The sequence below is a fragment of the Ornithodoros turicata genome, chromosome 4 (genome assembly GCF_037126465.1).
Source record: "Ornithodoros turicata isolate Travis chromosome 4, ASM3712646v1, whole genome shotgun sequence".
Taxonomy (NCBI): domain Eukaryota; kingdom Metazoa; phylum Arthropoda; class Arachnida; order Ixodida; family Argasidae; genus Ornithodoros; species Ornithodoros turicata.
In genome coordinates this window covers 76,479,216-76,494,920 of record NC_088204.1, presented here as the reverse complement: position 1 = coordinate 76,494,920, position 15,705 = coordinate 76,479,216, and the positions used below count along the sequence as shown (strand labels likewise).

At 44.2% G+C, this 15,705-nt stretch overlaps 2 protein-coding genes across 4 annotated transcripts; both read left to right on the top strand.

Moving 5' to 3' along the window:
• The first annotated feature begins 1,840 nt into the window (after positions 1-1,840).
• On the top strand, positions 1,841-10,187 carry LOC135391909 (cytosolic Fe-S cluster assembly factor nubp1-like). The gene is made up of 11 exons (XM_064622458.1): positions 1,841-1,905; positions 2,258-2,362; positions 3,737-3,870; positions 3,951-4,019; positions 4,512-4,544; positions 4,742-4,832; positions 5,611-5,765; positions 5,827-5,937; positions 9,378-9,480; positions 9,858-9,941; positions 10,104-10,187. Exons 1-11 carry the CDS (start codon positions 1,875-1,877, stop codon positions 10,124-10,126), a joined length of 939 nt encoding a protein of 312 aa, XP_064478528.1. The 5' UTR covers positions 1,841-1,874; the 3' UTR covers positions 10,127-10,187.
• A 1,479-nt stretch (positions 10,188-11,666) lies between these two features.
• Positions 11,667-15,482, top strand: LOC135391910 (uncharacterized). Of its 3 annotated transcripts, none has more exons than XM_064622459.1 (6): positions 11,667-12,075; positions 12,218-12,311; positions 13,390-13,505; positions 13,674-13,736; positions 13,875-13,919; positions 15,068-15,482. In XM_064622459.1, exons 1-6 carry the CDS (start codon positions 12,021-12,023, stop codon positions 15,136-15,138), a joined length of 444 nt encoding a protein of 147 aa, XP_064478529.1. In that variant the 5' UTR covers positions 11,667-12,020; the 3' UTR covers positions 15,139-15,482. The 3 variants fall into 3 exon arrangements, with proteins under 3 accessions (XP_064478529.1, XP_064478531.1, XP_064478530.1); XM_064622461.1 differs by lacking the exon at positions 11,667-12,075 and adding an exon at positions 13,075-13,171 and having other exon boundaries at positions 12,229-12,311; XM_064622460.1 differs by lacking the exons at positions 11,667-12,075; positions 12,218-12,311 and adding exons at positions 12,382-12,608; positions 13,075-13,171.
• The last annotated feature ends 223 nt before the right edge of the window (positions 15,483-15,705 follow it).

The following is a 15,705-nucleotide window of genomic DNA, read 5'->3' as shown; positions in this document are numbered from 1 at the left end:
TTAGGGTTAATCCCGATTTCTCCCCCAAATTCAGTCATGTGTCATGCTGTGTCATGTGTTGTGTGCACCATATAGTTGCAATTTGTGCCAGGGGTGGGCATGTATTATAACGCATTGTACTATTAGAATAGTATTAATGTAATAAATTTTGTATTAGTATTATGTGTTATAATACACATTTTCAAAAAGTATTTGTATTAATATTATAGTATGCCAAAATATGTATTAGCCGTATTACTGTAATACTTGTCGAGACAGTAATACTTTTCGGCCTTCCCAGTGGGCACTGGCCATTGCCCCAGGGTCGGCGAGAGAAATTACGGGCCCTGGGGATGGGTCATGCCCGAGCCCGTTACTCACGTCTTGATAACACAGTCGAAGTATTTCGGCTTTATATGATTACGACAGGCCTTGGGTCCCGCACACCCCTGGAGTGGCCCGGGCACCATCCCCGGCTGCCCCACCCTCTTGCCGGCCCTGCATTGTCCCTGTATGTCTCAGCCGTAGTACGCGCTGATAACAAGGGTCCATGTCCTGGGAAAATGGGTTCATGTCATTGTACCTTCCCACTGTTCCATTTCCCCCTCTGTCTTTGTGGCAAATTTGCACAATAGGTGATAGGGAGGTTAGTTAAAGTATCTCGTCAGGAGTCTCGCATGCATCCTTCGTGAACGTGTCAGACTTGCCATGGGTGACCTGCTCAGGGAGGTGGAATGCCTCATAGACAGAACGGTGTAGATGCAGGGTAGCTCGTGGATAGACGCCGTGATAGGAAACGTCTTTGCCCATCGCTCAGGCTTGTCTATCATGGAATGCTTCATTTTTGCTGTCACTCCACCATGGAAAGTCGCACGATTCTCAATGGTTAATTTTTTCGTGGTGGTTCATGAAGTACCAGGGCCCAACGTGCAAGGCTGAATGTCCTTTTTATATATTTTTAAAATTCCGGTTAGCGCCGCTAACTGCGTACGGATGGAGAGGGCAGGAAGCAGTGGCAGACAGGGGTTAGTATATGTCCTGGGCCGACTTCAGGGAGAACTGTGCCGACATTTGTCTGGCAAACCTAGGGAAAACCACAGACAGCACAGCCGGTGTCAGGATTCGAACCTGCGTCACCTCCCAGTCTCCGCATGGAAGGCGATCATCCTAAGCGTATCGCCGCCACATGAGCTTGTAGTGTGAAATATACTCAAAGACGTTCTTTGCTTCGACCAAACAGGCGTCCACTGGAAGATTCGATTTTTGAGAAAATGTTAAAAGTCAAACAGCCAGTAATGCATCCATTGTTTCATACAAAAGGCACTGTAAACCCTGGGCTTTTCCAAAAGTTTGCGTATTCCTTGTATTACCATAATGCATTATAATACACTGTTTCAGGAGTATTATTGCGTTGATATTATAATAATAAAAAAGAAATGGTATTGCTGCCCACCCGTCATGTCTGGTGTGAATATTTGAGTGCAACAATAAACTATGCAATCGATAATTGTGAAAGGGCGCAGGCTAGCTGGTTCATACTGACGACGTGAACACTCGAGACAGGGAGGAAATAGCTATGCAAAGCATGCCAGCGTAGTGTAGTGGTTGACGCACTCGACCCGCAATCGAAAGGTTGGTGGTGCGACTTTCTCCAGTGGTTGGGTTTGAATGTAAAAGAAGAAAAACAGAACAGTTACTTTTTATCAAACTGTGGTTTTCAGCAGACGTTCGCATTTTTTAAATTTTTTTGATAGCTTGCGATATGTTAGTTTCGAAGCGAAGTTTCGAAGTTTCGTTAGCGAAGGGATACGACAAGCTGTCGTTATCACGGAAACCGTGCCAATGAAAGATTATATCATCGATATCATCCAAGCCATCGTCATCGTCATTTAAAAATGTCGGACGTGCCAGTAGATGCACCCGAAAGTAAGTTCGTGTTTCTTTGCATTTCTAACGTGTCTCACGGCTAACAATCTGTTAGGAGTGTTTATTTATTTCTGGTTTATTGTATGATTCTTTTTTAAACGCCGTGGTGGTAAGGCACCGCACCGCAATTGCCATTCCTGCTCTCGCAACGACGCATCGTAGAAGATAACATTCTCTAGAGACTGCAGTCACTATGTAAGCTTCATATAGTGAAGCGTATATAGAAGCTCATACAGTGACTGTACTTGAGGCTACCTACACCAGCCTGCTGGCATCCTACTTCTGCGTTCGGCACATCGTAGACGTATGCGTATCTTGCCTTGTGAAGCTCTCTGCTTATATTTGTGCGCAGGCTGTCCTGGAACCGGTAGCAGTCTTGCTGGAAAAGCGTCGCCTTGCCAGGGATGTCCGAACCAGAAGATATGCGCTTCAGGTGACGCTAGAGTGGTCGATCCAGGTAATAATTGCGTTCTCAGAGATATTCCCAGCACCCCCCCTCCCCCCCCCCCCCCGCAGGGATTTCCCTTCCCTGCATATTTGCAACACCCCCCCTGAAATTTCTCAGGTGACCCCACCCAGCTCGGCCACCAACACGTTCTGGTAGTGAGTCCGGTGCAGCGAATTACATCCTGTGCTGTCAAACTTGGGCTGTAGGACCACAGTCATGCAGATGATCGTACGATGCATTTGTCCAAAATCATTTAAAAGTGACTGTGCAATGCATATATTGCGCGTATGTACGAGCAAAATTCCGTGCGGGCGCGCAAACTCAATGTCGATCATCAAGAGCCATTTGCGCCCAACTCAACCAAGCAAGGTATTCTAACGTTTTCACCGTTGATTGCTAGGTGTTCGTTGACAAGATGGTAGTCTCTTAACTTTGTCAGTCGTGTGATTATGCATCTTAATGTTGAAATGCCGTTCACAAAAAAAAAAAAAAAATCTGTATTCTAATGTACTGTGTTCTAAAGTAATGACATGTACAAATAAACTGGGAAAGCTGTGCAGATATGTCACCGTTGTGCCACGATTCTTTCCGTGTCTAAGAAAAATTCCGTAAGTGGAACCTTCACCAAGCATGACCCCCCCCCCCCCCCCTTGAAAACTCGGCACCCCCTCAGTAGTGAATTTCTGGGGAAATCACTGCCCCCGACTCAGATTAATCGGTGCTAAATAAAAAGCGTACCGGCAGAGTGCACTAGTCACTACTCTACGCTGGCATCCACTTTCCGGCGACTTATCAAGGGGCCTCGTCCGACTAACACAATAGGACGACTCGGCGGCATCAGGTTAACATCCGATGAACACAGGATGCTGCTGCCTCGTCCTTGTGTTGTATGCATGTGTGAGTACGAGAAAAAAATGTAGGAGATAATGTGCGTGTTCCATTTGAATGATGCCCCTTGGTAAGTCGTCGGAGAGCAGATGCCAGCGTAGCGTAGTGGTTAGCGCACTTGACCGGCAGTCGAGAGGTGAATGGCTCGATGCCCGCCGCTCCCTGGCTTTTTCAACTACTGCCGTATTTGATTTTTTTTGCACATGAATGAACACTGTATACGGTTTCATGAGCAAGAATAAGAGGGACATTTTTATTGACAGAATATTTGTTCAGCAATGTTTTATTGGTGCTCGACACCAACACGCCGTTCCATTGGGGCTTGAAAGTGTAGATGTCTGTCCGTATGTGATACGTGTACTCACAAACGTTCTGGAGACGGCTTTGAGCCTCTTGGTGACTACACAATGCAACCGGGGGTGCAACCCCGGGTGTGGCGTCTTGACTGTTGCTGTATCGCCTGGCATCTCAGAATTGCGACGCTTTGTTCCGCAGACATCGAAGTCATCCGAGGAAAGCTATCGAACGTAAAACACGTGGTTCTGGTACTGTCGGGTAAAGGAGGCGTTGGAAAAAGTACCGTCACCGCCATGCTAGCCAGTGCACTGTCCTTGGATGAAGACCGAAACGTAGGGGCCTGCCTCTTTTCTCTCTCTCTCTCGCTCTCTCTGTTTCTGTTCAGCTTTTATCGTGTCACGTTTCTCATCAGGTTGCTGTTCTGGATGTTGATATTTGTGGCCCATCTCAGCCCAAGATACTCGGGGTCGAAGGCGAACAGGTAGAGTATTTTAAAATACATCTCCTACTGACTTTTTAAAATCGATAAGACCCCCCCGTGCGGGGTAGAAAGGGGACGTATCAGTGCAGTCGTTGTGGGTCGTTACTTTGTATCATCTTTTTGCATCTTTTTGTTTTTGTATTTTTGTATTTCTTTTGCATTTTTTAAATCGATTTTAGAATGAATAACCAACCTGCCCAGATTTTAACCTCGTTCAGCTAAGAGACTCGTTGATTACTTACAACTAGAGTTTCTCGTTTTTGTCGATTATATTTTCAGAGGTATTACGAGGTAGGGCGAAGATAGCCGAGAAAGAAAGCGAAGAAAGAGAAAAAGAGAGGGCATCCTGTTATCTCACAACGTTATAAGCCAATTCAAACTTGCATCGCTATAATTTGGCTTTGCGATCATTTCTTGCCACGTTTCGGGAGGTTCCAAAAATTATAATCGCAGAAAATGAGAAACCCTACTTACAACCCATTTTCATTGCAGGTTCATCAGAGTGGATCAGGATGGTCACCAGTGGTGAGGGAAACATTTATACTTTTACGTGCGGGTTCTGTCGTTACCGTCCCATCAAAGTACTCTGTGGGAAGTGAGATGTGTTTTTGGATGCTAAAATTGGTGCGAGTTTGTGTTTCTGCTGTTCGGTTATGCTGGAAGCTCACCTGGAAATGGTAACTGGAACATTGTTTGACTTTTTTTTTTCTTCTACGATGCAGTTTGCAGAAGAGAACCTCGCAATGATGTCCGTCGGGTTCTTACTGTCCGGTCCGGATGATGCCGTGATATGGAGGGGACCCAGGAAGAATGGTACGCAACTTAATGAAAGCCTGTATATGTAGGCCACCTGGTGTAGTGTAGTCTGTGTGGCTATTGACTATGGTGTAGTGTAGTTGACTTTACGGCGACAGCCAAGTTACTCCTGAGGCGCTTGATACAAGCGCCCACCCTGTCTTAAAAGGGTTTAGGTACTGGAACTAACTAACTAACTAACTAACTTCATTCTAATTAACTTACTCCAAACTCCAATAAAGGAAGCTCATTAAATCAGTAATAATACTACAAAATAATAAATAAGTAAGTAGTAAGACTAGAAGACGAAAGAGTGTAAGAATGTGTGACGAAAGAAGGAAGTCACTGAAAAGGTTAGCCAGCTGTAGGACTCGAACCCATATCTTCTGGATTACCGGTGCAGGGCTCTTACCAATTGAGCTAAGCTAACACTCCTCTCCAGTGACTTCCAAGGTTGCGTCCTTTGAAGGAACAAACGCATGCGCTCACTCACTCCATTTTTGCACTTACCTTTTCAGTGACTCCCTTCTTTCATCATTAATTTCTTCGACACTTGAGACCTTGTATGTATTTGCCCTTCCTTGCATTCCAGCCTCAGAACATCAATTCCCATCATGCATGGTAGACAATGTGTACTTGATAGCAACCGAATAACTCGCATGTCTGTGTGCCCTTGCTCGAGTTTGTATTAGTAGGTAAAAAAAAAGCAGCGAGAACTGAAAAAAATTGTCCTAGCATCTTGACGTCTGTTAGGACTTGTGAGCTCACATTTAAATTTGACCCTGATCATTCTCAGGCATCATCAAACAATTCCTGCGAGATGTCGACTGGGGCGACCTGGACTACTTGCTGGTGGACACGCCCCCGGGCACTTCGGACGAACACCTGAGCATCGCGCAGTATCTCAAAGGGTGCAACCTAGATGGCGCCATTGTGGTTACTACACCACAAGTAAAACGGCTTAGTACGGTGGTATCGCGTGGCGGTGTCGTAACACGGAGCACTCTTCCAGGAAGTGTCGCTGCAGGACGTACGGAAGGAAATCAGTTTCTGCAGGAAAGTCGGTCTTCCCATTCTCGGTGTCGTAGAAAATATGCGCGGCTTCGTCTGCCCCAATTGTAAGGTGAGAACTGCAGTACAATGCGATTACTATAATTGGAGCGGTCGATTATTCTGTCAGTATAGTTCAATAGTTTAATGAAAACATCAAAAGCATATATATGAGCAAATAAAGGACCGAGAGGGCAGGCCCTGTAAATCTGTCCTTATAAATAATCAGTGATGTATAAAATAAGCGTGTGGGGAAACATTATTACACGTAAAAATTACATTCAGCATTACATAAGACAGTACTACATGCTACAACACGTTATTACACATTATTACACATGTTACATTGCTGCTATAAAAAGAAAGAAAAAGAAGAAGAAGAAAAAAAATAGAAAAAGAAAACATATGTCAGTGTCAGTTAAGCATTAACACAAGAAAATGTGAACAGTAGACCGAATTAGAACAAGTAGCTAGTTAGGTAGCTATCGCTGTGATATTGTGCATTAGATGAGGATAGCTACTTACCGTATTTACTCACATAACGAGTGCACCTGCATATTAATTAACTTACACGAGCTGATTGCACCGGTGCTTCCCAAAACTCTGCGACCCATCAAAAATATCTGGTATTGTGTTGCGATCCCTCCCACCATTCGCGATGAAACGAGCTTTTCAATTTCACTGCAGGAGCACTAATACACAAAAATCGATGCTGATACGTAATTTCACGATTAATATATACGGTCGTGCCTCGTTAATACGGACACTGTCGTCCCTGACCAAAATCGTCCGTACCTTCGAATAAGAGGGAAATAACAAAAACAACGATGAAGGTTCGTTGAAAAAAAAAACTCCTAAATTAGTGCCTGCTTGCAGGTATACTTGGTTGCAAACCAGTTTAACCTTAGCAAAATGTCGGCAACACGTAGAGTCAGCTGCTCGTCACCATTGTCCTCAAAGAAGTCGAGAGCGGTTTGCAGTCCCGCTTGAGCCGTAGCCGACGTGTAGCCAACGTTGGCTTGGCGTTGCTCAAGTCGTCCAGGCCACAGCTTTACAATTTGCTTTGACAACTGTGCTGTCTCTTTTCTCGTAAGCTGCCAAAAAACTGCACAACTCATCACACGAGGGTCAATCGGCCGTGGTCGTGTTCTGGGCAGTCACGACGTCACACAGGATTTTCCAGGTCCTTCATGTCCACAAATCACAACCGTTTCCTCTTATAGTTCATGAGGGCGGCTATGAAGGAGAGGGCGTAGCTCCCTTTGTGCAGCAGAACGCCCTGTTTTTTCAAAAGTTCTCCTGTAGAATGTGGGGAGAGGCTTACCCTCCGTACCAATACAGGTACGGAGGGTACCAATACACCAATGCAATACATCCCTGCATCGCGATGCAGTTTGCAGCGATGCAGTTTGAATATGATTGAATGTTTTATTTATTAATGAGCAATATTATGTATGAATGTTTGAATTTGAATATGAATCATCTAATGGTCAGGGACGACAGTGTCCGTATTAACGAGGCACAACCGTATATATTAATTGTGATCGCAGCAAATTGTAATACCGTACGTGATAACGAGACGAAAATACGTGGACTACACATGTGGTTCGTACCTTGCGGGAACGTCCATCATCAGAAAAGAGAGCTTACGTATTAACGAGACGAAAATGCGTTGAAAAAGTTTGGTCCTCAGAAAAATCGTCCGTAATTTGAGTTGTCCATATTTAATGGGTTCCATATTAACGAAGCACGACTGCAGTCAGACTGAATCAGCTGGGCTAGAGAGCTGCTGTCCCTTTTTTCATGTTCCCAAGCCATTTCACGACCCCCCCAGTGAACCTTTCCCCCTGGGGGTAGCGACCCATAGTCTGGAAACCACTGTATTGATGTTTTTTTTTCCCTCCTGCGTATGATGTAGCGCACATAGTTAGGGGAATGCCAACTCAAATCTTCACCATATAATGGTAGCTGGATGTCACTTGATTGCTGAGGTCCAATTTTTTTTTTGCATGTGGCACTACCTCTAATCCCTCTATGGTGCTACATTTTTTAGCAAAAAGCACTTTAACTATGTGACTAAGTACTCCCATCAGTTTGACATGACTAAATGACTCAGGAACTAAAAAACTTAGTTTTAGCCATCTAAATAAGGTGGTAAAAGCTGTCGAGTACGCGCATGTAGGAACATTTTCTTTAGGATATGCCCTGTAGTTATAACGGGAGGAAGGGTGGAATAAATCTGATACAATACAGGGAGAGAGAGGCTTACGAAAGTAAGCTTAGTTTATATCATCAGTTCACTATCCAACATGGCACCTCCACATACTGGGAAAAGTTGTGGAAGCGATGGTACATGAGCACCATTTACACGTTCTCTGGCTTTAAGTCATGCCTTCTGCCACGCTTAGTGTCCACTGACGTTGTCGGTACATGCTTGTACTTTGCAAGATTAGGAGTCTTTACAGCATCTGGTACTTTGGATCATCACTGGTCAGGACTTTTGCAACTTCTCTAAGAAACGAAAGCTGGTGTTGTTTCTGTGCAATTAAATACATTAAAATTTGATTAAATACATCGCAAGAGCATATGCCTGATATTGAGAATATGGTCGAAGTTCCTCTCTGGAGACATGAGAAAACGGCAGAATGAAACCGACCAATGAGGGACCATTCTTAATGATCTGAGCCACTTGTTCTAACTGGCTTGACACAACCACAAATTGCTTTGTGCAACCACTGCTCTTGTCCCCCTCCAAACACAGGAATGTAATTAATAACTAAGGAAACGACTGGTGACTGCTGAGCTGGGTCTGTGCTCCAGATTTATTCAAGCTGTAGTGGAATGTTGAAAGGAAAACCCGGAAAAAGCCCCTATGAAAGGTCTTGAGCCACGAATACCGGCAAAAGGCTGCCGGTATTACCTTTCTATCGGCAACCGGCAGAGCGAACAACTAACTGGCCATGGTGGCAACGCTAGTCATGAGAGAGACATGATCACAAGCGGCAGGTGAGACGTGAAAAACCAGGAAAACAAACTTGCCAGTACGCAAATTCAGCCACCGATACAGGCACAGGAGATCGCTAAGCAAAAAATCTGCTCTCGCACCCAACATTGTCTCATTTGGCAGCACCTGAAATAAAAGTCAATTTTTACCCCTCAATTTTCAAAAAATGTAAAGTCTGAAACCACAGGTGTCTGCCATATTATCATACCACGCAACATATGCGCTGGCTATCTCAGCCTGGTTTGAAACCACAATCTTGGGGATGTTAGGTACCACTACCATGTTGGTAGGAAAAATCATATAGTTAATTATTCAAAACGTCAGGTAACACGGTTAATAAGTTTACTTCTGAAAAATAATTTGTTGGTACAAATACAAATTGAATGGCTAATAAGTAAAAGAAAAGATAATCGTTACCAAGAAAAGATTGCCAAATACAGAATGAAAAATCTAGAAAAAAATGTAAAGTATTTTTCGAGGGATGTCAGTGCCCTCTGTGGTTCTTTCAGGTGGAATCACAAATTTTTCCAGCAACTACGGGCGGAGCGGAAAAGATGTGCGAAGAGTTGAGCATTCCGTTCTTGGGTTCCATTCCAATTGATCCCAGGATCGGTAAGCGAAAACAGCTTTATCGTTTAGAGTTGTAGATCACTGGTACTACACTGAGGCTCTGTGGAATACCTATGCCAGACGTAGTTCACTTAACTGCCACTTTGGCACTGTTTACATTGCCCAAAAAGACTGTTAAGCACATCCTCTCACCCTGGCAGTTGTTGCCATTAGCGTATTGTTGGCACCAGTCCAAGGACATTGACTCCGATGAGCGCCGTAGCGCCAAGGGACCTAAGTCTGGCATACGCTTTCCAATACGAAAAGCATGACATTTTCAGGCCTGCTATAATACATGAAAACCTAGGTAGATGTACTTGTCTGCTAATGGTACTTTTGTACTGCTGTGTTCCTGTGCTGCCTTTCTTGCTACGATGCAGCTAGAAGTTGCGACGAAGGGAAGTCATACTTGAGAGAATTCGCCGACACACCGGCTAGCAGAGCTTACAACATGGTTACAAAGAGTGAGTAGAACATGCTTTAATTCTTTGTAAACATTTATGATTACATCGATATCATAGCAAACATTACTGTGTCACAAAAGATGTTTGATTGAGTGGCAACATCTTTGAAGGCACTTTATGTAGTCGTGATGCATTGCAAATACTCTTTTGTTTGTTCCACAGGGTTATTTGGAGTGACAACCTAATATTCCGAAGGCAAATGGCATGGCAGAATTTGTTGTATAATAAAGTATTCTCTATTTGTTCTTCTCGTTGAATAATTATGTACACATGCTTTACTGCTTCGCAAAGTGAACTAGTGTCAGAAGTGGCGTAAAAGATGATTTTACATGCAGCAGCGCCACAAGTGGCCGGGCAAGGTATATATTTGAGGGGGAGAGTTCGCCCCTTTGCTCAGCCTATAGGTCCAGTGAATGACGCTTATGGAAGCTACTATGGCAAGTGGACGACTCTCTTCGCCCCTCAACATACCCACGGTGCCTTGCACTCACTTGCGGGCGCACGAAACCTTGTGTATTCGTCTACTGAACGTATACGTACCGCCACCCATCTGAAATTTAAGAAAATAAGTATCGTAACTTTAGAGCTGTTTCAGTTCAAAAGTACAAGTTCAAAGTTGGTGGTACAGTGCTGGACAAAAGTTTACAGAACACGCTCCGGTGCGTTCCTTCCTCCGAGTGACACGCTACAGCGAATGAGACAGTACGGACTTACAGACATGTGCCTAGGTAACCCAGTCGCCTGTTTACAAGTTCGTATGTTCCCATTTGCCGCTAGCGTGTCACTCGGAGGAAGGAATGTGCCGGAGCGTGTTCTGTAAACTTTTGTCCAGCACTGTAGTATGGAATAGCTCTTTGACTGAAACATGTAGCTGGTGGCACTGCATGTCCGGAGTGTTCTCAAGAAATATGACAAGGTCGTAGGATCCTGGTTAGCTTTCTCAGTGGCTCTCGATGCACGAGTGCACCAGCATCAGCACCCTCAGGTAGCTGCTCACATGCGCTTCGGTTAAGAGGATAACAGGAATTGCTAAGATTGTTCACTTGTGATATAGCCCTTCACCTACGAGCAGTTTGCATGTAGCACAAACAATCGTGGCACACTTCTTCTATGTATTTTATTTATGTATTTATAACTCTGCTAAGGCGAATAGAAAAAAAAAAAAAGAAACTTGTCGAAATGACTGGCATTGCGTCCGTGATATCCTCGAGCATGATTGGAAAATGAACCACAATGATCCATGTGCGATGTTTTTAACAACGTGTGTTCCCCTGGCAGCCATCCTACAGCCTTGACCGAACAAACAAAAATAGCGTACATTGTGCGCATTGATAAACACGTCGACGAACACAGCGGGCGACGTTTCAACGGTCGTCCTCAGTGATCATGGATGCGCATGGCAAGTTCCGTCTTCACAAACTGCTTGACGTTTGGATCTGGGATTTTCTCGATGGCTCTGCTGGCTTCCTTACCACCATCTTTATAGTATTCTACGAGGTTCTCCGCGTATGTTAACCAAACACAGTTCGAACACCCCGTCCCGCAACACGCTCCTTCTGCTGGGGGTTGCGGTGGACCGAACTGCTGCTCGGGGTCGACTTTCTCGGACTTGTCGCATTTGCAACGTCTGGTTGCCGCAGACTGTTGATGTTGAGCTTTACAAGTCCTGTAAAACAGCACACGATTTCGTGCTGTCTCCTTCTGCAGAAGATTCACAAACGTAGAAGTCATCTGTGAAACGCACCTTGACAGCAGACGGCAATTTTTGAGCGAAGTCGGCCGTCAACTCATCTGTGGGTGACCGAAAGTAGCGTATCTCTGTTAATTTCTCATTTCGATACTGGTTGAGTAGATAAGGTGTTGTATTGAGTGCCTCGAGTGTTGAGAGCAATAACAGTAAAACTGGGGACGACCAGTGGTGTTTTTGTAACCAAATGGTACGGTAAGAAAGTTCTCGCATGCGGAGGAATCAGCTGCAGTAGCAGCCGACGTTGCGGCGGCGTGGCGGTCGGTTTCGCTCAGGGACTTGACTCTGCAAAGCGGAGAAGGTGGATTCCCGTGTGTGCCTTTCCTTTAGGGATGTATACAGTCTCTAAAGCACCAAACCATGTGTTCTCCAAGTCTCGCATGCTAGGTAAGCATCAGACATCGTCTGCATCTCGCTTTTAATCCCGATGTTCGTTGCCTGCACTAAGGTGCTCGTACCGTATTCCCACGTGTGTAGCTCCACGGCTATCGGCGTTATATTGATATGTGTGTAACCATTTCCTTCGCAGGTATCACTCCTAAATTTGCAAGCATCGAAGCCACGTCTAATGGTAAAAAATTAACCAACGGGGTACACGAAAACGGCAACGCTGAGGAATTAAGGTGAGTTAAGCATCGTCGATACGAGTTTTGAAATTATTGCGATCGGCTCCGAGATAGCGGCGCTGCAGCGGCAATTACTCAAACCTGGAATTTGTGGGTCGTCCTGGGTTGGTCGGCCCTTCGAAAAGCGCTAAGGACGACGTCTGAAGTGATGTTTTTTTTACTAGTTAAATCGTGTAACTTCGTAGTTTATCATCTCGTCTGCTTGAGAATAATCGCCATTTTGAGTACTGATACGGTCTGCTGCGATGAAAACACAGCGCGAGGTCGTCTCGGTTTTGAAGGTGAAATTATTCGGTGCGCATAAATTCGGCCGTCTCAAGGCCTGGGTCGTCATCCAAGCGATGTATTGAGCTAAATATTAGCCATTTAAGGAACAAAATCATATTCGTAAGTTGTTTGGATTGCGCATCCGGATGATGGAGTGCGGAGTTGGGTAACGCAGATGAGATAAAAAACCGGGTCGGAGTCGTCTGTCGTCTGCTATGGTAGTGTTACTGCCCTTTAGTGCTTTTGTGTTCGCTCGTTAGGTTTGGCCATTTCACTTAGCACATTTATATCGATATATGTTCTTTTTTTATTTTTTTAACAGATTTTAAGTGGATTTCGAAATGAGTTCGTAATTAACATTCAACTTTGTGCAGAAAAAACACGATTCAGCCGCGATGAAAATTTGCAGAGTATGAAAAAAAGTGGTCCGGGATTTTTTATGCTCTAGGGAGAAATAAATGCGGGGGAACAATAAAATTTTTCGTTTTTGCAGCAAAACAGACTGTAGCATGCGATGAAGGTGGAGACATGCCCCTCCCCTCTTTCCCTCTCCCATCAATTGTGCTCCTCATCCCAGGCTTCCCTCCCAGGTTAGGTTTGGAAACACCGTACGTCAGACGAAAGGAATTCCCCTGACGGAAGTTAAGAATTTTTAGAACCACAACCGCAGGAGAGCTTGTAAGGTTTGATAGCTGGATTGTATCAGAATGGGAAAAAGTTAGTTAGCTGTGAGCCGCTGCCTCTAGTAAGGCTGTGTCGCAAATTATGTAGCGCAGTATAAATAATGAGAATACTGATGCGATTTCAGTGGTCCAAAGCCAGTATTTTACCAAGTAAACGGCAGGAGGCCGCACTCAAGTGCGAGGAAGCAGCAAGAGGTGGTGCTGCCACAGCACGAAGAACTTGTACAGTATTTACAAAACTGTGAGTGATGTGTTTGGAAAACCGTCTCCATCATTGCTGAGCCTTTGCTGAACGTGCTTTCCTGCATCATGTGCTTGGATTCCCTTAAATGTTGCTCTTTACAAAGTCTCAGTTATTTTTCTCCGAAGCCAGCTCAAAGATGACTTATCTTTGTTTAAAATATTCCAGCCTGGTCTGCAGTGTGTCAGGAATATGAGCAAGCTAAGCAACAGCAACAGTTGGAAGGCATTTGTAAGTTTTCTTTTTGTGTGTGTGTGTTTATTGAGAACTGTCGCAGCATCGTGACTGTAAACCTTCATGGCTTGTAGTTTGCCAACTTTCCAATCCTTGCACGATTCATTCTCTTTCTTTTTTTGTGTACTTCACCAGCGACAACGGTGGTCTACAAGCAGGTCCCTGACGCCTCCACACCCGGTAAGCACCTGCGTCAAAATCAGTGTTTTTTTTTTTTGCTCCATTTTATTTATGTAGCATTTATCCCTTTAACACCCTGACATGGGCTATACCTCTTCTAACAGTTTCTGTTGATACCGTCAGTGACGAGTTTTATTCGTCCAGACCAGCGCTACTTCACTTTGCCTGTCTCATAAACTGGCACAGTCTCGCAAAGGCACCAGAGAGCGCCAGAAGTCAGAATATATATTTTTTTAAAAATCCCTTTTAAGGGTTCTGAATGTACAGGCTCACTCAAGATAAAGTACCATATTTATTTCGCTCTGTAAAAAATAATGCTGCCACGGCAAAAGCAAAACTTTTTGTCAGTGATGTATGCCCTATTGTATACTCTATTCCACATTTTTCTCTAGCTCGTACCGCTCGTATATTTTTATCTAGCTGAGGGATCGTAACTTTAGATGGCATATTTACTACAAACGTAAAGCACAGCGCGTTGTGCTTCAAAATTGTTAAACCAGCAATGTAATTATTGAAGCAGAAGTTTATGCTGCTACAAAGCTATGCAATCTCGTGTACAGAGAGCTCAATCAATTGGCAGTTCTATGTAAACATTTAGAGCATGATACATCCTCTAATGTGTAGTTTAGCTCCCAAACAGTCCTTTTATTCATTTTATCTTTGTTACAAGCCTTTTACTTGGATAACCCCGTATCTAGTCCTTTCCTAATTTAAGCAGTTTTAACCATTCATTCATCATAATTTCACGTAGTCATCATAGCCGTTACATTGTCATTTTATACGGGTGGAGGAGCTATAAATCTAATCTGATCACCAAGTTAATCACTCACTTTTGCCTGAAAGCCCCTAATTAAAGAGTTAATTAATGAATTTCAGGTAATTAGTCATCTAGCCGCTACATACTTTGTTCGAAAGGGTGTCTGCCAACAATGACATCCATGCTGTTATCATACTTTTTTTTTTTTGTTGTTGTTGTTGTTGCAGATAAAAAATAACACCCTGTACAGTGTGCAAAATCTTTGGCGTATAAAAATTTTTTTGGAAAATTATGTGCGTTTTTGCCCGAAATAACCTGGGAGTTAGAAGGTTAACAACGTTTATCAGTGAAAGTTTATCGGGGAACGTCTGTTTTCCCTTTTTCGCTCCAGAGTTCACGCCATGCAACTTTGAACGCATCTGGGCGGATCACCACTACCAGAGCATAATGCGCTCCACCTAGGTCGGAGCAGTCTGCATAAGATGTGCAGCCATGCATCGAAGTGAGCCGAGAGCTGAGGAGTAGGAGAGGCTGCGCGTCACAGCCCAGGGAGGATCTCGCCAGATGTGTTCTCTCTCCACAGTGGCCCTGCTGGGCCTCGTGTAGTTACGTCAGGTTGTTGAACGTAAAATGCGAAATAGTCATCTCGTGCAAGTACAAGGAACAGCCTCCATCGTTTTTTACAGTCCCACAAACTTTGGTCGAGAAATGGATTGCCGGCACTGCAAATTGCAGCCATGTCAAAATTGTGCAACATTTTTTTGTATTTGCTAGGCTAGAAAATAAATTTATATACAGCATTTGTAGGAATACGGAATCGGTGTGAAATTATTTTTGTAGATTGCTCTCGTTTCCTTTTTTTGTAGGAGCGAGTGAGTGTCACGTGTGCAGACGACAGATGTGCTTTGTCAAATGAAAGTATTGAAAGAACGTAAATTATTATTGTCTCGAGTACAGTAACAGAGAGATGGGAAGGAGTTTCCAACTGGGAGGCTCATAGGGGTGCACTGCCTGCATTACTTCCTGTTT

Coding starts and splice junctions, on each gene's coding strand:
- LOC135391909 (XM_064622458.1), top strand. CDS start 1,875: ATGTCGGACGTGCCAGTAGATGCACCCGAAA. Junction 5,938..9,377: donor TCGTCTGCCCCAATTGTAAG/GTGAGAACTGCA, acceptor TGGTTCTTTCAG/GTGGAATCACAAATTTTTCC. Junction 9,481..9,857: donor TCCAATTGATCCCAGGATCG/GTAAGCGAAAAC, acceptor GCTACGATGCAG/CTAGAAGTTGCGACGAAGGG.
- LOC135391910 (XM_064622459.1), top strand. CDS start 12,021: ATGTATACAGTCTCTAAAGCACCAAACCATGTGTTCTCCAAGTCTCGC. Junction 12,312..13,389: donor GGCAACGCTGAGGAATTAAG/GTGAGTTAAGCA, acceptor ATGCGATTTCAG/TGGTCCAAAGCCAGTATTTT. Junction 13,506..13,673: donor TGTACAGTATTTACAAAACT/GTGAGTGATGTG, acceptor AAAATATTCCAG/CCTGGTCTGCAGTGTGTCAG.